The sequence below is a fragment of the Egretta garzetta genome, unplaced genomic scaffold, assembly GCF_000687185.1.
Source record: "Egretta garzetta isolate BGI_Z169 unplaced genomic scaffold, ASM68718v1 scaffold68, whole genome shotgun sequence".
In the NCBI taxonomy this organism is placed as follows: domain Eukaryota; kingdom Metazoa; phylum Chordata; class Aves; order Pelecaniformes; family Ardeidae; genus Egretta; species Egretta garzetta.
The window spans coordinates 6,632,712-6,656,789 of record NW_009260774.1 but is presented as its reverse complement, the minus strand read 5'-3'; the positions used below and the strand labels follow the sequence as shown (position 1 = coordinate 6,656,789).

The 24,078-nt window shown below is 37.6% G+C and overlaps 1 protein-coding gene across 1 annotated transcript in view; it reads right to left on the bottom strand.

The window, feature by feature from the left end:
* Positions 1–7,924: 7,924 nt before the first annotated feature.
* TMTC2 (transmembrane O-mannosyltransferase targeting cadherins 2) overlaps positions 7,925–24,078 on the bottom strand; it is a 246,136-nt gene continuing 229,982 nt past the window's right edge. The window contains exon 14 of the mRNA XM_009646330.1: positions 7,925–8,084. Coding sequence (XP_009644625.1) covers positions 7,925–8,084 — 160 coding nt within the window. The remainder of the gene's footprint in view (positions 8,085–24,078) is intronic.

The window sequence follows — 24,078 nt, the reverse complement described above, 5'->3', positions numbered from 1 at the left end:
CTTTGAACCCTCTAGCAAATGAGAATAGTAGGTTCAGGTCAGTGTCTAATCTTCTGTATAGCTTTGCAAGGTAAAAACACTTGATACAAAATCAGAGGCCTATTAAATTTGCACACTTGGTTTATAAATGCTTTTGGGATGCTTTGGTCCAGTTTTGTTATCATTTTGCATTATGTTTCCCTTAGGCCTAATGAAGTCACTGGGATTCCACCTCTGCAAAGTAAAAAATTCTCATAATCAGGATGGGTGGTCTTTTCCATATTATATTTTTCAAATTAGCTGTACGGAATCCATGCGTGCTTGCCAACTTGCATTTGCTTCTCCCTTCTGTCTCACTGATCATTCACTGGGAAACTATCAAGGTCCCGCCTGCTTCTCCCAGCTCAGCTTCTCCCTATGGTCAATTAGCACTTGTCCAGTTTCTAAAGGCATTTACAGTAGAAATCATGCTTTTCAGTCCCTGTGTACCCTTTCCAAGCATACTTTGCATATAAAAGATCAAATCTTTACATACATGCAACAAGCTATCAGCCAAGGCAACCAGAGAACCCAAGCATACCAGCCATTAGCAGGCCATCTTCATACTTTGCAGGCCAGAAGGCTGTAACAGTTCAAAATATGCAGAAAAAAAGAAAAGCTTCTGATTTAATTCTTGTCAGCACTCCTTTTTGAGACTTAGTGTATTATACTCCAGGTGTTCCAGTTATGACCTTCATTTAGCTTATGCATTACTTCCAGAAATAGACTCAGACGGGCTCACCTGATTTCAGTATTAGCAAAATTATGGTAAATGCCCTGACAAGCTGCAGTTGGCGTAAGTGTGGTGTGAAGATCCTGCTTCCTAATTTTGTGCCTCTTCCAGGGAAACATGAGAAATGTTTTCATAGCTTCACTTGGAGTTACCTGGGCCCAGGTGCATGCGTCAGTTTTCTGTGGATCACTGTGGGCTTTGTACAGCTAATTACATGTTGATATCAGAACAAAGCTAAGAAGTAGCTAAATATAATCACAAGACTTCACCTTCCTTGTCCTTATTCCTAAAATTCCCTCAGAAAAAAAGTTTTTTTAGTCATAACAAACACTGCAGGCAGAAAAGTTTGACCCATCTGAAGAACTTGCTGCAATAAATCTTCATTTGACCCATCTGTAATTCTTGGATTGAACAATGACAGGCAGCACAGGCGGAAAAAACCAGGCAGAAAGGTGCTCTCTTATTAGACACACTGATACAGTTGGAAAAGATTTTCAGTTACTGAATCTTTCCATCAATCCTTAAAAGTTATATTAATGAGAGACTTGGTTGTAGACCTAAATGGTCCATAGTTCATGGGCTTTGCAAAAAAAGCAAAACAAGTTTTATTTCTTTTTAACATCTTTGGCTATAAGACACAAAACTGATGGAGAAGCTCAATTCACACCCAAAGCTGTTCTCTGCCTTTAGCTTCAGGGAAAGCAGTTCCTCTTCTAGTCTCTAAATCATTTATAAAACTAATAAAGGAGACGAGAAAGGGGAAACTATTATTCTATGCGAGAATATCCTAAAGACTATTTCAATGGAGGAGAACAACAATCAGGAGAATTATTCCTTAAAAAAACCTAAAAAACAATGCCCCAAAATATCCAAAACCACAAACAGATTTACAGTTATATGCCTAAAAGACTAATTGCCACTCTCAAACTTCATAGAGAAACTGCATTTCAGAGGGAGGAAGAGCAATTAAAATAACAGGGTTCTTTTTATTACAGAGCCACTATGCCCTATCCATGAATTTTAAGGCATGAGTGCCATTCATAGAGTTCTGTTGTTATAAATAGTATGTTTATTTAAAAAAAAAAAATCCAATCATTAAAGGCTTTCTTTCATTAAGGAGTAGCAAAGGACAAAAAATGCTATGAAATGACAGTGGTTGAGAAGAAAGAAATACAATTCTAGAGCAGGAAAAATACATGTTTTCTAGCATCCTGCATCTTCATGTTGTCATATAAAAACGTTCACTGCCACAATAGGAAGAACAATGCTGGATTCCACAAACTGTGGGTGTGCAAAAGTGACTCCTTGTTGTAATGACCGGCCTCGCATATTGGATAGAAACCAGAGGAGAGAATTGATTTAATGTAAGAAACAATACACTGTATCATACACTCATATACTGTAGAGAAACTTATGGTTGTGGCTGCAACAAACACGTCAAAATAATAAATAAATCAATTCGATGTAAATTTAATTTCTCATTGTAATAAAGAAAATACTGGATATGCAGGAACATTTGTTTTCAAGAAAATTAAGAAACAAAATAAAATATATTTCTCCAGAAAAGAACAAAAAATGCTTTGCTGACAGGAAAAAAGTCTAAAGAAACAAGCAAAGCCTCCCAAATAATCTCTACTTTCTGGGATTACCGGGTACAGCAAACCACTGTATTGGTGGGTTGAAAAATCTGTTCACCTGGGTTAAATAATTTCTGAAATCAAAACTGAACTAAAGTTTGGCCATCAAAGCCAAGTTTCATTTCTGCTTAGCATAAAAAAGAACCGGTGGGTTAATCTATTCAAACTCTGCAGGAACACTGCCTCATACAATCAGGTTCAGAGTTTCAGAAAAACAAAAATATTGATGTAAAACCAGAATGTCAGCAGCTAAGGCACCAGTGATGCAAGGGAACATAGGCTTATGCCTATGCCAAATAAAAAAATACCCCTGCAACTGTGCTTACTGAACACGGCTTCCACGCTTGTTTCTTCAAAAGGAAATCTTAAGGTTTTTTAAAACAAAAATTTGTGCTCAAATGCACACAAACTGACACATATTTGTAAATATAAACAGCAATTTAGTCTTCAAACTTTGCACAGAAGTGTCTGTAAGCTCAATAATTTCAGGAAGTAAATGTAATTATGCTTTGCCACTGAAACTATATTCAAAATAGATGAGTTTTCAGCAAGCATGCATGATTTAACCTGTTTTATCTTACACCTTTTCTAGAAGGTCCACTCTGATGTTTCTGCCCTTCTGAAATGTAACCTTCAAGCTGTCCGGCTCTAGAAGTGTGGTACCACCAAAGAGCCAGTGCATCACAACAGGGCAAATATGTTAAAATAAAGAATTTATGAGGAAGGGAGACACATCAGTTTGAAATCTGAAAACAAACATAACCGTAAAGGTTTTTGAATCAAGTGGCATAACTTGAAGCGTGTATTCAGTCTTCCATGGGAAATATATTGTTATGACCTCAACTCTGCTATACCATCTTCCCAGGCCAGCATTTCTGGTTGGTAATGTTTGGGTTTGATTTATTATTACACCAAAAGAACTTTTTTAAAGTCTACATTGTATTTTGTTTTTAAATTTACTAATACGTAACCTTTCCTGTAGTTTATTCTAGCATAACTTGATCTTGGGGTTCCTTCCTTGTTGTTGGAATAAAGCCCATCCCCCTAAAACTGTTATTTGTTTCCACAAAAATGTCTGCACCTCCTCCCTGACACCTCCCTCCCCACCCCCTGCATAACATAGGATATATTCCATTCCTTAAAACACATTCTTCCAATGTCACACTACTGAATCTCAGAGAGATTAGACATTCAGTATCCGTGTGAAGCAAAGCAGGGACTTTTCAAATTGCAGGGTCAGTCCAACTGAGGGAACATGTATAGCATCTGAGTGGGGTCTCTATTTTATTTCAAAGGGCCAGAAATATAAGTTTCAAAAAGGTGAACGGTTATATGGGATTCTCTTTACATTTCCCACAATTTATTTCTAAATCTCCAGATCCTCTCACTAAAATCTCTCCTTTGCAACCCTTAGGGATGCAGCAAAGTAAACACAGTAATTCAGCTGTCAGGGACTGTTCTCACACTTGAACTGGAGGCAAAGCCTCTCTCATGCTACCCGCATTCACCCCTGTCGAGCAAAGCTGCTACGTGAATGCTTACAACACAGAGCCAGGTTAGAGAGTCCCAAGCCAGATCCAAATGAGCTGGTATATTTTCGTAGAATAATTCAGTGCATTACCGTTATACTAATTCAAACCCCAGAAGTAATACAGCCATCTGTGCCAGCTACAGAGAGCAAGTTCAGATGGGCCTGTATAAGACGGCAGGACTAAAAAGCCACTGCAGAGCTGCTGTGTGCTTCCATCGGACATGGAGATGTATCAGGTATCTGCTGCCCAAAACCCATGATGCTTGGAAGAGTAAGAACATCGGAAGCACAACACAAAGCAGACAGAAGAGGATCTCACAGAGAAGGGTTTAGGGATAGGAAGCCAGAGCAGGAGTTCAAGCACATATTTAGATTCTATCTCCATGAGAAAGCAGTGACACAGATCAGATTATTCTTTGCATGCTCCATATACATCATCTGCCATTTCATCCAAACCTATTTAAGCGAGGAATGGCCATGTCTGAAGGCAAGGCTTGACCTTTGATAAAAATAAGGCATGACGGTTCAAGTTGGAAGTCAGTGACCCAAAGCCTCTCTGGTGCTCTACTCGTGCTCCTTGATGTTTTCCACTGTAGAGCAAATCTATCAATGCATAGGACCTGAATGCAACAGAACTAGGAAAGTATGAGAACATCAGTCATAGGTCCACCAGGCTAAGAAGGTTCAGTCCATAGAGGATTAAGAGAAAACCAAAAGGTCAAAGAATCATGTCACTTCCTACACCTCCTGCGCAGGACAGCAGCAGATTTGGAACCGATCATGTGACATTGTAGCATGAGAGAAAGGGGATCTCAGACACTAAAAAGACCATGTGTCTAAGTGAAGTCTTCTTTCCAGCTTTTGTAGCCAATTATACATTTTAGAAGCATTATTACTGACATCATGTTTGCATGTCAACATAAAATAATTTATAAATATATCTTATTCATCAGCTTTTACTCCCATAGAGTTTAGAAACAACAATCAAATATAATAGTTACCATATCCCTTTGGCTAGATTTAGCGAGTAGAAATATTAAAAACTGCTTCCAGAGAAGTTTTTTTTAAAATATCAGCTGAAGTATAATTGCAGTAGAGCATAGAAGAAAGCCAGCTGTAATAGGCTGTACTTTACTTACACTATATAGTTCTCCCATACATAAAACAGGCAATATAACTCAATAAATTAGAATAATTTTTTAAAAAGTGTTGTTACAGTAACAGATAAAGGAATGCACAGTGTATTAGTTATCAATGCTTTATTATTGAAAACAAAATTGAAATTCTCTTATCTGGCACATAAACAATTATTTCTACAAAAAGGAAAGCCTACAAATCTGATAATTTATACAAATAACAGTTTTTCAAAAAATAAAATTTTAATTTAGTAAACTTGTCTTGTGCTCTTTTATTTTTTTAGCACTGTCTGCAATAATCCACCATAAATCCCTGAGCAGAGAGACATATTTTAAACATGTTTTAAATTTATCCCAAAAGAAGAAAGTTATCAAGCCCAGACCTATATTAAAAAAATGTATTCAGGGACATTCTTGTTAAAATTTACACTAATCCTTTTTTCTTTGTTTTCTTTTTTTTTTTTTTTAAAGAAACAAACAAAACCAGTTATCAATGCAAGCATGACACTGCATCACAGGAGTGCTCCCCCTCTCCCCCTTTTGTGCAATGAATAAAAATTACTAAACAAGAATGAGTACAAGTTGAAGGAGACAAATAACATAGTGAATGGTTAAGACCAAGAAGCCATCGAAGTTTGATGGCTGTTGAGCAAATAAAGCTGCAGGATACCACAGTTCTATACTGAGTTCAGTTATAGTTACTATCTAATTTATTTCTATACTTTTTCCCACAAGTCAGTAAAGCAGAATAAGTTCAAGCTACCATTGTATTCTAACACTGGTTTCAATGATAAAGTAGAAATTAAAACTCTAACCCTTCAATTTTGCTTTTCCAGCCATACCATTATTTGAGTAAAACTTGACACACTCCACAAAACCAACCAACCTTGTTTCTCTGGCCCTTCTGATAGGCCAGTTGTAAACTTAGCAATTTATGGTATTTTAGCGAGCAAGAGGAAAGAAAAGGAAACACACATTACTACAATTTTTTACTATACCGACTTTGAAACATCTACTCCTCAATCTATTTCAGTACAGATTTAATATCCAAGTGTAAGGGAAGAATGACCACGAAAGTAGAGTATAACTCAAGTGTGCTCTTTCCCATTAGGTACACACACTAACCACAAAAAATGCAAGGAAAACCAAATAAAAGAAATAGTAACACTTACAGACTGTTGTGTTAATGGCAGGTAACATTGCTGCAGTCAAGTAATAAATAAATAAATACAGCAAAGTATTCTTCTCTACAGTTTTGCTGGGGAATGGTGCTCAACAGTTAAAAAAAAGAAAAAAAAAAAAGAAACCCAAACCCTTTTTCAATAATAAAGAGTTTTTAACAGAAGATCCTGAAGAAGCTTCAGTTCAAGGTGCTCTGCCACTTTAACATTATATCTACCATTATGAAAAGAACAGTGAAGCAGATACGAACAGGTCATTAAATGAAATAGTAAATTTTTGTACAAGCAATAATACTTATTCCAAAGAAAGCAAGCAGTTAACAAATGGCCTGGAAAAAAACTGACTAAAGCTTCAATATACTGCAATTTAAAATAAATTATTTTTACATTTAAAAACTGAAGGATAAAACAGTAACTAGGCCAAATCATTCTGAAACAGAAATAAACTGAACCTCACCAAAAGCGTATTTAGATATTTGACAGTTCTGCTGCTAGCACACATGTCAGAATACAAACAGAATGCTAATATTTGGTTAGAATCTGAATAGGCAATATTTTTTAAAACACCACCACTGTGAAAAGTAACTGGCAACCGCCTTTACAGATTTCTCTTGATCTACACTGTTTTAATCATGATCTGATCCAGTCCCTTCAGTTATTTCCTAGCCTCACCAATGTATAACATTCCCTTTTCTCTGAGTTGCTCATGAAGTCTCATTTGTAGCATATCCACACACGAATATTTTCAAATCTCCCTTGGCTGAGTTATTGGAAAAATATTGTATGCAGAGTCCAGTTTAAAGCTGGTCTATCTGACAGCAATGTAAAGAGTGTCAAAGACATTGTTCTATACCATAATTTTTTTTTCTTAAGATGACAGTCTGACCACACTCATTTGATATCAGGGCAAACATCGGTCTTGCATGTATTGCTAAATCATACCTCTGGACTTTTTTTTTTCCTTACCACTCTACATACACATCTGATGTAGAATATGGGCAGTTCTTTGCTCATTCTGTCTAGCCCACAGCCATTTGACTGTGTATCCCAAGAAAACTGCAATAAAACTTAACAAGCTGAAATAATATGCATGTTCTCAGTAAACAATTAGAGTGCTGTCATCTAATCACAAGTGACAGGTTTGGGAAAAAAAAAATTGGCCACATAAGCTGTGAAATTGGTAAGCAAGTGGTCCTAAAGTGACATACAGCAGCATTAAGACAAACTGCAAACACACTGAATTTAGTATACATTTTAATGAGTTACAGTATCAGCAAAATACTTTAACCTACTATTATCACTTTTACTCCCATATGGCTTGGTGTATACTGTACAATTTTCCCTTAGTATTTCTATGACAGTATACATTTCAAATACCCACCCAAAAGTGAGCAATATGGGATTTGTAGTTATTTATCAAATATGCCAAAACACCTTCTCTCAAGTGCTATGGTTCTAAATATTTTTATGGGGTAACAAGTCCTTCATGAATATCTCAAAGTCTCCCTTCTTCTATTTATCTAGCAAAACAACTTACGCCAAAAAAGCAGAATAGCTTCCCCTAGCAGCAATTAAGACTTCTGATCCTTGGAGTCAAGTCCGATGAGTTCTCTGGTTGGACAACTGTGCGGAAGTTCTAGTTTGTGGTTTTAATAAATTTACGAAAAAAAAGTTCAGAATTTTCATCATCATGTTTTGGATGTCTTCAAACCTTGTTTCTCCATGATATTCCACAATTTGCGAAGATTGGACTGAGTGATGACATCATCAGGTTTAAGTTGAAGAGCAAGGAGGTAGTTTTCTTCAGCCTCTTTCAGTTTACCATTCAGATGGAGAATGGCTCCAAAAGAGAGGGGGGGGGGGGGGGGGGGAGAAGGACAAATATTAGGAATATTTTCAGTTTTTCTCCTCAGACAATCTTCTTCCACTTAAAGAAATTATTCCCTTATGGTCACAGATCTTTCATGGAAGCAATTTAGCAATTTAAGCAAATAGAGATAACAAGAAAAAGTTTCTGAACAGCTGCTGTATACTTTGTGCTTTAAACAGGGCAAGCTCTGTTGTCTACAGACATAGACTTCTCTCTTTAATGAGAAAACACAGAACTCACAAAGCTTTACATGTGGTAATGTTGGCATAGCACAGTTTCCAAGAGAAAATTAAAGTAATCCAATAGTGGATTAAAGACAGGAATTTAATTTTAATTCAACCCATTGCCAATAAAGAGTTTATAATTGTTTGGAATAGTTAACACATTGGAACTCATCCCTTTTTTTCTTCATTATAATAATAGAAAATACAATCTGTTCTCAGATTCTAAGGATGTTCAGGGATCCTAGGATATCCATTTAGATTCAGGCTGTGGCAATTATTTCTTAATGAACAACTGAATAAAATTAACAATGGTGGAAACACATTCTATTTTAATAACAAAGATGTGAAAATTTCATAACAAATCCATTAAAAAGCTTCTTACATTGCTAACAGTTCTTCCATCTTCAGCTAAGACAAAATGGGGGGTGTTTTGGTTTATTTTTTTCTTTAGCTTATTCCACTATGATTAATAGGTCATTCATAATAATTAAACATGCCTGGTTACTGGACTTAACAAATATTACAAGGGCAGAAAAAGCAGATTTATGAAGCTGAAGAGAACAGTCTAACCTACCTTTTTGCAAGTACCTAAGGTATTCAGATGCTAGTGAGAGCACAGTGAAGGAATTTGCCAAACCAGTACCTTGCATTTCAAAGAAAAGGGGGAAAAAATACTACAGAGTTCACTATGGTTCTCCCCCTCAGGTCACTATCATTTCCAATGAGCTCCAGGAACACTAATTTTCAAAGTCACATAGTTTTGCCTCAGAGGATAAGTGTTTCAAGACACCACTCATCAGTGTTCTGATCAAAGTGCAATACTCAAATTGTGAAGCCACATGGAAACTTCAGACTACTGGGTGGGTGTTTTGGTATGCCTTAGAAGCCCTTCAGTGACAACAACTTCAGGAAAACATGGTAGGTAGAAGGCCAATAAAATATGCACGAGAGTTGGTCTCCCAGATTGATGTGACAATAGGAAGTCATTAGGATGAGGAAGGCTCACCTATGTTCCAAATGTCTCTACTAGCAAGTTAAACTCAACCTTCTGAATAAAGCTTCATAATTCTTGTGTCCAAACCCTACATTTTGTGGTGGAAATGTTGTTCATAAAATTCTCCAGTTTTATATCCTTCGAATTTTTCCTATTTTTTTTTCAGCTTTCTTCCTGCCTCTTTTCACCTATTAACATGTGTATCACAAAAAAACTCAGAAACAGCTGTGACACACTGTCAGAACAACTGGCTTCCAGAGTTTCAAAATTAAGCAAAACAAAATGAGTTCACCCCCCCCATTGTAAACATCATAATGCTAATGCAGTGGAATCTGAAGATGTTATTTTAGATTTAATTTTTCTTGCTTTATCCTGACAGATTATTTCCACCACCCCTATGTCAGTTATTTCATTCTACTAAAAAGCAAAACAAACCAAACGAAAACAGCTGGATTTTATAAAGTATTCCCAGTTAAATACCCTCCAGAATTTCCTCTTTAGTCATATTCTGTACAGAGATGGAAAACTAAGCCCCTAGAATGTAGTCTTTGCTATGGACAACACATATTGGCAATCACATTATCATAGTTGCACCTTTGCAGTGCCAGTCTTGCATACTATTTTATAATGGAATAATACACTCCTCAATTACAGATGTTCTGGGGTGTAATTGAAATTATTCAAGTGAAGAATGATTGGAAAACAGCTCCACTGTATATGGATAGCTGTCTAAGTCTAAATATCCACATATTTTATTTATTAATTTATTTTTACATTTAAGATTGAGATAATTTTCTCAAATCATGAGTAGGATGGACCTTTCCCACTAATTGTGTGATCCTTATTTGTCTAATTAGAGTTTATGAACTAAACAGCTTTTTTTCAAGAGCAGTTATTGACACAGAACTGTCTTTTCAGTTGAAATGTAACTATGTGCATATGTTTGCATCTAGACAAAGCTTACAATGGATAAGGATTAAAAATCCTTAAACCTAGAAAAACTTGTACTAAGACAGACACGTGTTAAGATGTGCTCAGGGCTAATTCTACAGCATCCACAAACTTATTGTGTGGGAAGTAACACAGTTGTCTCATATGGTTTCCAGAATTCCTCTCCATTTCCTTCACACCCCCCTGAAAATATGGAATGTGCATGGTACTAATCAAGTACTCTAAAGAACGTCATGTACATAAGACTATATGCTTAGCTAAGAAAACCCTTCTGCCATCATGTCTTTAATTTGATCTATCATTTCACTACAGCAAGCAATAGAAACATCTAGAAGAAGAACAAACTGCATGCCTGTTAACTGAACTTGAAATTTTCCAACTCCTACACGTAACTGCTGATTTCCTGGAGACCCAACAAATTTTAGGCCATTAATGTTCTAAACAAATGTATCCATGGAAAATGTGAACTGGTAACTCATTTCAGGTAGTGCTGAAAGTTCATTCCAGCCCCTCCATGTTCGAAAAGAGGAAGTGCACAGGATTTTGGGAAGACTGGTCCCTAATTTTCTAGGGTATCAGCCACCCCAGTGTCTATGGTTTATTGTAACAGTTGCAAGAATTTTGGGTGACTGCAAGATTATACATCAGTGCCATCACTCTCTGACAGCTATAAATGATGCTCTGAGGACAAGAGAGCAAGAGACATTCGCTATAGTTTTTCTTCACATATATTGTCTTTTATTAAAGACAGCTGATAAAACTTTTCAGTGCGTTAACAAAGGCATTCGGCAGCTACCAGTGCAATAACATGGGACTTGTAGCACTGTATAACAAATGACACCACCTACTACTTCAGAGACTTGAAAGGAGAAACAGGCCTGCCTTCATTTCCTTTTGGAGACAGATGCTTTACATCAAAAAAAGCTGACTGGCATTTCTATCAGGGTTATAAATGCTGTCTTTTATGGTCTATTGGGAATTATTCTCTTTATTAGCATTTTTATCATGGTGAGCTTGTTTCCTTAGTGGTTTTTTTGAGGGGTGGGGAGGAGCTCATGGGGAGGAAAGGAGAGGAATATCAGAGCAGTTAATGAATAACAAAATAGCAAAAGGCATGCATTTAGTTGCCTGAGGTGTTTCTGGCTTACATTGATGACAATTCTTTCAAACTTTCTCTAGACAACCAAAATGGAAGGAGAGCCTTTGGGCATGGAAAAATCTTAACGTAAATTGAAGTCCTCTCTAAAGTTAGAGAACTATGGAATCTCCCAATAATTCAAAAGCATTCTGATTAGTATTTCAGGATTACAGTAATGTAACCAAGTACAGTATTGGACCCACAAACAGAACGAATCTTAATGACACAGAAGATGAACTGATTCCTTGTTCATCATCTCTATCTCCGTGTATAGCAAATGCCATATCAGAAGAGTCCCAAACAGAAGACGACAAATTTACTCCTATATATGCCTGAGAAGTTACGGAGACAGAAACAAATACACAAACACTTAAACCCAGCTCAAAAACAGCTCTTGCATGGCAGACAAGTATGAACAAACAACAGCCCAAACACAAGCAATGAAACCTGAAATTGTTTTCCCCACAGCTCTGCTTACAAGTGACCTTCTCTGCTCCACACCACAGAGGCCAGCGCAGCAGATTCTGAGATGAAAGTGCATTTTGTTGCTGCTGGGGTACTTATAAGGAAAATTATGCCAATTTTTACTCCACTAGAATCACAAGTGCAAGGTACTTCTCACTTAGCTATTTTAAAAGGTCACTGAAAAGATGTTGCCAATATTTGTCTTGCTCTTAATGAATTACTGCAGTGTATGATCCTGTAAATGTTTCAAAACAACCCCGGGACTGTTTAATGAATACTGTAATCAGCATGGGCAACCCATCAGAAATACAGAGGCTAAGTATTTTGTCTTAAAGCAGTGCAATTAGGGACACTTGTTCTTTTAAGCGTTCCTGTTGAGTAAAGTCCATACTTACAAGGACACAAAATGCCATTCACATGTGAATATTTCACCCCAGCACTTCTAGTTAAATATGGGTGAAGAATTCAGATATTTCTCTTTGATAACTGAAGATACATAGGGGGTACAATGACTGAGTAGTGAAGCAGCAGAGTATTAGGTGTAGAATGGCTCACTAAGCGTGAGAACAAAGCATGGCGGACTGCTTCATCTTATCAGTGACCATGCAATAATGCACTGTCATACCTTTTTTATCCTCCTACAGTGATGGCAAGGATTTTCACTTGAACTTTTATTACTGGTGTTATTGCTGTAGCACAGCATAATATTTTCTGAAGCAATCAAAATGTCAACAGCTCCTTTTTTATTGCTAAAGATAACTGTGGACACTGTGGACAACAGAATAATTTCAGGGGTGGCACTTGCTTTTGACAGACCTCACAACTTTTGAGTAAAACCATGACCTAGGAGCTGCCCCAAGTTGTAAGCATACTACTTTAAAGCATGGATGTGGGCAGAGAAGGTAGAAGGAGAGGCAGGGGAGGCACATGCAGCGAGATGGTTGCTACCAACTGGATCTTACTCTCCAATGCAATACATTGACAACACTGTAAATTCAGCAGTGACACTTGGAAGTAGACCTTTTTATAGGAGCGACCTAGTGTTGCCAGGTAAGACAAGTGCCAGTTATTCCTTCCAGAGACTCATGTTTCTACCTGGTTCTCTATGCTATGAGGCTTCTTAAGAACTGCAGTTTGCATATGCTATGTCTGGTACTTTATTCCAAACAGCCCATGAATCACAACTAAGACACTGATCTCCAGTAAGTTGGCTAAGATGACAAGAGTAAATTGTCTAGGAACAGAAAACTTGGTGCAAAAAGCATTCTGGAACAAGATGACAGGATGTATGGAAAAATACTATGGATCAGAGGGAATAAAAAAGCATAAAATTCAGAGCTGAGAGGGATTTCCTGCGTCATCAGCCCAGACAGCAAAGCATTCAGTTCTGCTGGAAAACAAAAAAAATCAGCATCTTTGCAAACTCTTAAAATGGAAGAATACTCTGCAACTTTTCCTCTATGACAGTTAAGCACATTATTTAAATTGCAAGTCTGCTCATGAACAATTTCTGTAAGTATGTTCTTGTGTCAACAATAGCTTTCAGCTTAAATAGTGAAGAGGGGAAATGGAGAGAAAAGCATTCTCCCTGGAAGTACTATTTGAATAAACATTGCAAAAAGCACAGTTTCCACGGTTGTATTAGTCAACAACGAACCTAAACGTCTCTGCTGCAAAGGGAGCCTGCATCCCAATCTAATTACCTTAAGACTGACTAAAATACATAGCTATATAAATCTAACTAACAACAAGCCTAGGCTCCAGAGGGGACTGGATCTTTGGATTCAGTCATCATCTCTAAGAGTATTCCGTTGTTAACACTGATAGAGAACAACCTTAGTTATTATTTACTAGTATGTCATTAAACAGAGAGAGCCTGCATCTAGTGCTCTATTCATATTTTGTTCACAAAAGCAACGAATTATTAACCTCCGGGGAAGATGTACAACATCCAGAAAAAAAAAAGTACATCAAAAAAGAAAAACACACAAAAAATAAGGTAGACAGGAAAAATAGATAGTTTCTGCTGAATACTGTTTATGTAATAGTCTCATGTAAGGATAATATATCAAGTTAATAAGGCCGAAGAACAGTACAAGTTAATACCTGGTCACATTAATAACTGATGATGCTACATAAATGTTAGGTCATGTAATTTTTTTAAAATAATTTTTTAATTATTTTACATTTGGACACTCTTATCTGGACATTCAAAGCAAATGACATTTTAAGCTGCCTGGCAAAAAGGAGAATATACATGGAAATTGTTTGTATGCATCTAATCTTGTGTGCTTTCAAACACTGGAGACTATCCTGTTTAGAATTGCAAAGTACAGGATATGTACACTTAAAACGACAAATTAGAAGTGAAGGAAGGGGTCTTTACCTTTCTTTTTATATTTATGGGTGGCAGATGTGGGAGTTTTCATCTACAAGCATACTGTGAAATTACTCAGTTTGCTTGTAGATTTAGACATCAGTATCATTAAGGAAACCCACAGCTGTGAGTCAGGGAAGAGTTCTAGACTTGGCATGGGAAGGAAGCATCAAGCAGTCTACTTTATTTCTCAAATTATCACATCAATAGGGGACATGGTAGCATCAATGTTCTCCAGCCAGTAGAGATTTTTTTTTTCCTCAACATCTTTTTTCATCTTAACCTTCAGAGACTGCTCAGAGTTTTAAAAACATAGCTATCCAAAACCAAACAAGCATGTGTAAATATATGTTACATCTTGCTGCTCAAAAGCTATCTACCATTGGCCTTTATACAAATTCAGAGTATAGTTTTATATATCAGGAAGAAAACAAAAGCATGTGTTACAACTGGTAAAGGCTGCAGTTCATAACAACAGCTGAAAAAGTCCCACAAAAATGTACTTACATTTGTAATTTCTGTGTATCTAGATTTTTTCCCCAATGGCCATGCATCAATTGCTTTGATTTATGCTTAAAAAACTTCCTAGTAATCACTCTCAGTTTATATAGAAACTGTGATGGACATTTTTAGATAACATACTTCTATTACCATAATAAAACCTAAACAGGAACATACGTTATGAGTATTTAGTATTATGGTTATATTAAAACCAAAATAAACATTTTCCAGGACTCAAAGTGTTTCTAATTAAACTTCTTAGCTTTCCAGCTCAAATATTGTCAACAGTATAGGATATGATAATCTTATCCAATTTTCCTAGCACTTTAGGATTTCGTTTTAAAAATCTTCAAATGACTTAATTTTTCTTTATAGAAACCCAACTGTGCTGTGATGTCTGCAATTTAATAATTTTAATACATAGCAACAATTATGGTATAAAACATTTAACAACTTCTTTACCTTACCTAACACAAGTACACTGCATGCTAATTAGGAAGCGTGTACTCCCAGCAAGTGGGAAACTTGCTGAATAGAAATGTCGTCTGTACTACCATACTGAATAATAGAAATTGCTCAAAATCTTTCAGTAACAGAATATTGTCCTATTAAGAAGAAGTAAGGGTTTTTTACAATGAAATTGAATCTGTTAGTAAATGTATTTCTTCATGCACTTTCTTTCTAAATCTTGGAAACCAGAAAAATAAATGGCTTTGTGTTACTGCCTGAAGATAAACGCCACTTTTAATTTAAAAGAAATGTAAAGCGTTAACAGAAAAATTAATATCCTCTAGGTCCCCCACTAGCACACATGCAGGGCTGATTAGAATAGCTGTCCATATTAACACAATCAAAACTGGCTAACCTTCACAGAAAACTCTGATCTACAGATCATCTGAGATGATGATCAAAATTATACTCACAGTACATACTACTAGCACTAAAAAAAAGGTTTTGTTAATCAAATAAAATGTCACTGGGAAAAAAAAAAATGACGCTGTGAATGAATGCATCTCCATCTATTTTTGCCCAGACACTGATTAAATCCATCAGCATGCAGGGAAGGCTGCATAGTTTTTCAAGATGCTCGTCACAGGCATATGAAGTAGTGCATTAGAGCTTCCATTCTTTAGTAGAGTAGCCAACTACTGAAATTTCAGAAGGAAAAAGTTTTCACTTTTGGCCTTGAAAAGTTAGCTAAGATCTAATGAAGGAAATCTCAAAATCACAAGATTTACAGTGTTTTAACTCAACTTGTTCAAATGAATGTTAAGTGTCAAACAAGGCTTTGCACTTCTGGCTGACAAGTGTGGTCAGCTGAATTAAACGCTTGAGAACTAGATTAATATTGATATTGCTGTATGTTTTCCAAAACTATTCAGGTTTTTGCAGTTGTAAGGCATAGTTTTCAGGCACATTGTGTAAACCGTTATGCAGCTTGACATACTTGCTCTGAGCACACAGAATGAGAATCTTGCTAATTTGTTCAAGGCTTGTATCATGCACAGTCACTATGAAAACAACCCACAGAAAAAGCATGATGTTAGAAACGGAAACAGGAAAAAAGACTAGGAGATCATTCAGCATTGTAGGAGGCTTCAGGATGAATTTTAGCCTTCATTCCACTCCTCCATAGGCACACTTTCTTTTGGCTAACTTGCCCTAGACAACAGAATTATTCCTCTATTGGTAATAATTTCATTGGCAGGTAAGTACAATTGATGTCTATCACATGAAATGATATGATTTCCGTAACAACACGGTTTATTAATAGTGTCTGAAGGCATTTTCAAATTGGTGCAAAAATGCAATTTCAGCATGTGGAAATGTTACTGAGGCAATTTTGCAAATAAAAACTCCATAATTTTGTAAATAAATAACAAAACTCCTTAGATGAAGTATTGTTCAAGGAACTACATTTTCATTAGACAGTAGATGCAACTGAAAATGCTTGAAAAAATCCTGTTCATAAACATTTTCTTTCCTGAAATTTCTGCAGGGAAAACCTTAAAGTATTCGCCTATCAATCTTTTTTTTTCTTCCCCTTTGTCCTTTTTCATCTGGCTCCTATCACTTCCATGCCTGTTGCATTGTGCAGAAAGGTTATGGCCACACTGTATTGACTTCAGTTTTACCCACAGGATTATGAGAGCAGCTGAGAAAAGAGGCACATACTATCGGTCCTTTGCAAAAGGCTGAATTACAGTGCTGCGTGTAATTCATAAGAATTCATGCCTTACTTCTTGGCAGCCAGTAACCTGCAGGTGTTCCCTATATAGCATTTAGCCATTAAATCTACAGTACGTATTAAAAGTATTAACTTTCAGGCTAAGCGCAAGGATTTAATTTTGATTCTTGCAGCTTAAAGATTTTAAGGCTGTAGTTTCTAAAACTTGGTCTTTTGATTGCTAATAGTAAGACCACTGGGCACTAATTGCGCGCTAGGCTTTTACAAGGTTGTGACTTGTAAAAAAATAAAACTACTTTCTGCTAGGGCAGGCCTTATTTACCGCATATGTTTACATGTTAATATCAATAAGAGCAAGATGCATTCAGTAGCAAATCTACACATCCTACTCTGAAAGGTTGCACTTGATGCCGCGTATGTCAATAACTGCTGTTTATTGAACAGAAGCTTTCTGTATTCTTCAAACTATATTTTTTAAGAAATGGACACAGGAAGCAGCACAAGACTGAATAATATTTTCCTTTTTAAAAAGTTTTAATTATTTATTTCTAAAGGCACAAGGGGACAACTGATATTTGCAGAACTAGCACTAAGAAATGAAAGTTCAATTCCTGCCTCTGAAATTCAGTGTCAAAAAATTGCACAGTGACAGCAGATGCTTGCCCCAAACTGCCCCAGAAAAAGCCTTCCATGACTGGAGCAAGCTATAATCCAGGGCCACTAGAATCGCTGTGCAGTTCTGCAGTCAATGGCTCAGGTTAATTTGCCTTCTCACTACTCATACCACCCATTCTATATGAATACCACAGGTTCCTACAGAAATTAACTTTGGGTCCTACCTACCAGCCGTCTTTTTGTTAAAGCTCATTTTTCCCCACGGATCAAAACGTTTGCCTCCTGTGCAATTTCCACAATCTCTCTTCAGAAAGCATTTTCTTCCTCTGTTATGGGTAAAACATCCAATTTGTGAACTGCTCAGCAAAAAACTCCATCAATGTAGCTATCAGCACACAATTTTTCAAACAGAATTAATGAAGGATCATGTATTGATCTTTCAAAAATGATAAAAAGTCTGATAATTTAAAGTGTATTTAAATGCAGTAAGAAACTGAAGAAATGAAGCAGAACTACTGAGTTACAATAAAACTCCAGCAAATAACTCCACCATAAATAGATCAATCATTTACCCCACGGAATCTAAGCGACATACAGCAAACCCTCATATGGAATTTAATTTAGGGGTTTATTGTGGATTCTCATTTTTACTGTTGTTGTTATACTGGAAGAGTTTTCTATTTTCTTTCATGCTGTAATTGTTTTCAGTGAGTTTGAGGCAGCCAGATGCTGAGGCAACTGGCACTGTTACAAACCATAATGTCAGATTAAAGTTACTTACTGTTACAGGAAGACAATCTTTACTGGAGCACCTGAAGAATTAGTAAAACTGCCTCAGCTTAGTACAGAGCTGTTCGTTGTATGGAAGACACGTTTCAAAAGGGTAGGTACACCTGAATGTGTATTTGCTCTCCAGTAAAACTAACGATGCTAAATAGTATAATGTACATGCAATATGCAGAGCTGACCAATATACAGTGGTTCAGAATGCCTCGACAAAAAGGGACTGTTCTTTGAGGGAAACAAAAAGCTATCCATTCCCTCCTCACTGCATCTTCTCATAGCAGACGTCTGATTGCTGGACTGTAACCTTCCCAGGGAAAAATACATTCAAACTGGTACTGGAGTTACTCTTAAAGGCAAATTCCAAGAAAATTACTTCAGACAGACTTCTGCCACCCATCCCTTCCTAGATCTCAGACCAAACCCAGCCTTATTGTAGGGCATTTTCCTTCTATACAAACACCTAGATACACCCGGAGATGTGGGAGGGTGGGGGAGAATACTAGTTTCATCAAAACCACCCTGTGAAACAAAAATACAAGTTCTCCAGAACTTGTGGGGGAGAAAAAAAATCTAATAGGATATGCCAACCCACAACTAAAAACCATTCTTAGAATGAGAAATGCATCAGAACTATAGATTGGAAAGAAAATTAGGAAGTTAGTTATTGCAAAACATCCTACTGAGAATGTGCTGTTGTTGGTTTTATTTAATGAGCATTAAAAACGCTTCCTTATCAGTTCTAATTGCATAATAAATTCATTGCATTGTTTCCAGAATCAGCACTAGAATACTCTATTAGGAAAAACCTTGCTGGATTCTCTTTTAATTGAGTTCAAACAGATGGTTTAATTTCTGAAACGGCTAATCTACTGCTGTGAGTTCTATATTTCATGGCACTTTATTTTTGATTGACACTGAGGGCTACATTTACAAGGCAAAGCCAATCTTGCTCTCTCCAGGAACTGATGTGGGCAGCATAGTACCCCCTGCCATATTACTATCAGACTGTCAATCACAATCAAGTGTGTAGGTCTATCCACGATACATGATCTTCACTTCTACAATTTCAGCAAAGAGACCGTATCTTTGCAAACTACTGCCTCCCATCATCCCAAAACATATCTATATACCAGATCAAGACTTCAGATTTGCATAATGAAAATACATATAAAAAACAGAAAAAGAAATATGACAACACTGAGATATCCATTCAAGTTAACTAAGGTGCAGTCCTACAAAATTTCTGAATCAAGGTCTTGAAAACAAAATAGTTCAAGTATTATTTGGTATGAGAATTTCTTCTCTTTGGAGAATTTATGACCTATCCATTGAGAATTACAGTCATCTGATGGAATGGGAAGAACAGTCTTCTGTATCTAGGTAGGTGCCTGGAGAGAAAACAGAACCTACACCTTAATACTTGGCTGACAATCTTCTTAGGAAACATCACTGAACTAGTAATAAACACGCATGATTTTTGAGAAAACATGGTCTTTTACCTTTTGGAGATTTAGTCACATAAACATTTTGAACACAGTGGGCAACAGAGCCTAGAATGGAAAATGGGTGCATAAAACAAAATATTCTGGGGTATTTTTTTTGTGAAGAAAAGACTTTATTAGCAGGTCCAAGCAGCACAAGGGATTGCCACCAGACATACTGAAAACCTTATATGACCTATGTTCTAAGTGAATGTGACCTAAGTTCTAAGCACATGAATTATCAGAGAGTTTTTATGTATGTATGTTTGTCGGAATGGGAAGTCGGCTCAGAGTAACGATGGAGTCTCAATATGAGTATGGTCGCTCTCCTTTATTGCGCAGCTAACAAAAGCATATATAGGCAGAAAACAATAACATACACACATGTCACACTGGGGTTGGTAGAATGCCACTATACACACTCCTCCATCGCTACCGTGATTGGGACAGATCACCTGTCCATGCGGAGGGGCTTCTCCTTCTCTTCCGGTCATAGTTCCGCCCACATCCGCTTAAGAGCAGGGGTTGTTGAATGGGACTAAGGCGTGCCCATTCTCACTCAGCCACTCCTCCACATATGTTAAGCATAAAATCACTGTTTCAACAGTTCTTGGTAAAAGTAATTGATGATTCAATGAAGATCTAAAGGTTAATTAAGTTATAACAGAGGAGTTAAAAAAAAGCATGTATATACATTTTACAGTTCACGAAGATAAATGACTCAGAAAACACATTATGCTAATAATTAGACTATAGAAGGATTAATACTTATAGGAAAATTGTAAACATTTTCATAGCTAAAAATGAAACAAAAAGCACTACAAATTACCATGACAACAAGTTTCTGGCTTACTTTGCAGAGTATTTCTGGGTATGCAGCTTACTGTTTAAAAAAACTGTACATTAAGAAGAGTTCATAGTTGCTTGCATAATTTCACTTGAAGAAATCAGGAACTACAGAGCCCAATTTACCTCTCACGTGCAGGAGAAAGAGAAGCAACTCTAAACAAGTCTATGTCTATGGTGTTACTGCAATGCAATATCTATGTAAGCAGAAGAAACGAAATACTCATGTATTGATTAGGATATCAGTGTATGACAAATTATTCTAGATAGGAAATAAACAGCAACTTAAAGGTGTTTGAATTCAATTCCAAAGCTCACAAATTACACTGAGTGAGCCAACTGATCTCAGATATTTGCATATTTAACTGCTTGCATAATCAGAAGAGTACGAATGAACTCCCTGTAATCTAACTCACAAAACTGAAGCTGAGAACTGTAATGACATGATTTCTGTCTTTCTCCCATGCATCTTACACGAAGATGGATCACAATATCGAGAATCAGATTTAAGTATTCTGTAGTTGCCCAAAAGCATGTTCAATATTTGCTTTCACAGAGCTGCTACAATGCATGAGAAAACACACATGGAGTTTTCTGGGGTAAGGCTATAAAATATTCTCATGTATTTCCCAAAGGAAATGCAGTGTTTTCCACAGCTGAGTAAATTGCTTTTCAAATTATGCAACTCATCCTGATATTGTGCTTCAGTATTACAGGTAAATATCCCCATTCCAATAGCCTGTGTTCTTTCTTTGTCCCCTGATGGAGATCATAGAGACAGGAAATGCTATGTGGGGTTTTTTGTTTATGTTGTCTGTTGTTTTTTTTAAGGTGGAAGGCCCTTATGCTGAAGTGGGCATTTTAAGATTCAGAACAACAGCCTGTACACAAACCTGTCTTGAAGCTGACAAGTGTGCACAGCAAAAAAACTAAATGTGTCATTAAAGTATTTAGGAGTACCATGAACAAATGTAATTGCAAATATAGAAAGATAAGTTCTTGTTCAAACAAATAAACACAGTTTTCACCAAATAGCTGGACAGAGGTAACATATCTGCCTCACACTTAGAACCAGTCAAGAAGGATGACTTGAGTATAAGGACCTAGAAGGGGTGAAGCAACAGCAACAACAAAAGAAAATTGACCTGGGGGCACAAATTAGATTTATAAGGCTTTCCAGCTCAGGAGGGGCAGAGGGAGTCCATGCACAGATAAACTCTTTACATGGAGAGGTGTTGCTATTTCTGTGCAAACTCTAGATGAAGGGCAACTTGCATTCCATTAAATATTAATTCTCTTTAATTTCTCCATTCTGCAGAACCTTTAGGCTAGGTCAGCCTTCTGCTAGGCAGGCTGAAAAATGTCACAGCTATTCTGATATCAAATCTCAGTCTTTTATTGCCTGTCAACAGGGAAAGTCTACCCAATTTACAGTGACCAAGAAAGTGTGCTCTCATACTTTTTGAGATCAGACAGTGGCATCATCTTTTCTCTCAGGGTGTTCCACTATCTCCTCACCCATGGAGCCGATCCATGACTAAGCCTCACACCCCTGTATCTGTCTGAAGTCAAACTATTAAACGTATGCCATCTGGAAATACAGTTCACATCAGTCATGCCTATCTTCTCATTAGGAAGCCACAAGTACCCTTCTTAGTCTCTAGAAGTGCTGCATGCCCTATAACAATTGGTTCAGTCTTTAGGAAGCAACAGAGCAGGAACAGAAGAAGAATTAGGTCCTGGGAAATTTTCTTATTCCTCACACCTTCACCAGGAGAAAAGAAAGAAGGCTTTCTCAGGAGGCCAAGTGTGCTGCTGGGCTGGAAGGAATCCACAGCCATTCATATACTTGAGGCGGAAAGTTTGGCACATTTGAGAGGAAGCTTTAAACAATGCGAAGCTTAGCAGCAGCTGATGCTGGTATTGGGAAGTTGTGCAGCTCTGACATAGGGCAGGAGAAGCTGGGAGCAGCTGGGAGGGCCGGCAGGCAACCAGCAGAAACTCCACTTGCCCCACAAGGCCCACTTTCGTATTTTCTGTAAAGGCAGGCACAAGTGATCATAGAATCGCTTTGGTTGGAAAAGACTTTTAAGATCATCAAGTCCAACCTTTAACCTAACCCTGACATCCCACCACTAAACCATGTCCCTAAGCACCTCATCTGTCCTTCTTTTAAATACTTCCAGGGATGGGGACTCGACCACCTCCCTGGGCAGCCCATTCAAGAGCCTGACAACCCTTTCTGTGAAGAAGTTTTTCTTAATGTCTAACCTAAACCTGCCCTGGCCAACTTCAGACCATTCCCCCTTGTTCTATCGTCCAATACCAGGGAGAAGAGGCCGACCCCCATCTCGCTACAGTCTCCTTTCAGGCAGTTGTAGAGGGCGATCAGGTCTCCCCTCAGCCTCCTCTTCTCCAGACTCAACAACCCCAGTTCCCTTCTCCTGCTGGCCACGCTATTCCTGATACAAGCCAGGATGCCATTGGCCTTCTTGGCCACCTGGGCACACTGCTGGCTCATATTCATCCGGCTGTCAACCAGTACCTCCAGGTCTTTTTCCACCAGGCAGCTTTCCAGCCACTCTTTGCCAAGCCTGTAGCGCTGCATGGGGTTGTTGTGACCCAAATGCAGGACCCGGCACCTGGCCTTGTTGAACCTCATACAGTTGGTCTCAGCTCATCAATCCAGCCTGTCCAGGTCCTTCTGCAGAACCCTCCTCCCCTCGAGCAGATCAACACTATCACCCAGTTTGGTGTCATCTGCAAATTTACTGAGGGCACACTCAATCCCCTCATCCAGGTCATTGATAAAGATATTAAACAAGACTGGCCCTAGAACTGAGCCCTGGGGGACACTGCTTGTGACCGGCCACCAACTGATGGAAGACAACTGAACAGGTGAATCTGCTGGATGCTAACTACCTAAAAATACAGTTCTGTGGTCATTCTATGGCACCAATATATAAAAGATAACAATGTGTTCATTACTTTGAATAAACAAGTAAACAGACAGAAGAACATTTCACACTAAGGATTCCCAACTGGAAAGTGTCATGCTTTGCTGGCAATAATATACAGTGTAAAAATCATATATGTTCTCTAGAGGACCATAACATAGAATGCTTTGGGTTGGAAGGGACCTTTAGAGGTCATCTAGCCCAACCCCTTTAAGCAGATCAGGTTGCTCAGAGCCCCATCAACCTGGCCTTGAATGTTTCCAGGGATGGGGCCTCCACTACCACTCTGGGCAACCTGTTCCAGTATTTCACCACCCTCATTGTAAAGAATTTCTTCCTTTTAGCTAGACTAAGTCTACCCTGTTTTAGTTTAAAACCATTACCCCTTGTCCTCTCACAACCGGCCCTGCTAAAAAGATTGTCCCCCTTTAAGTACTGAAAGGCTGCAA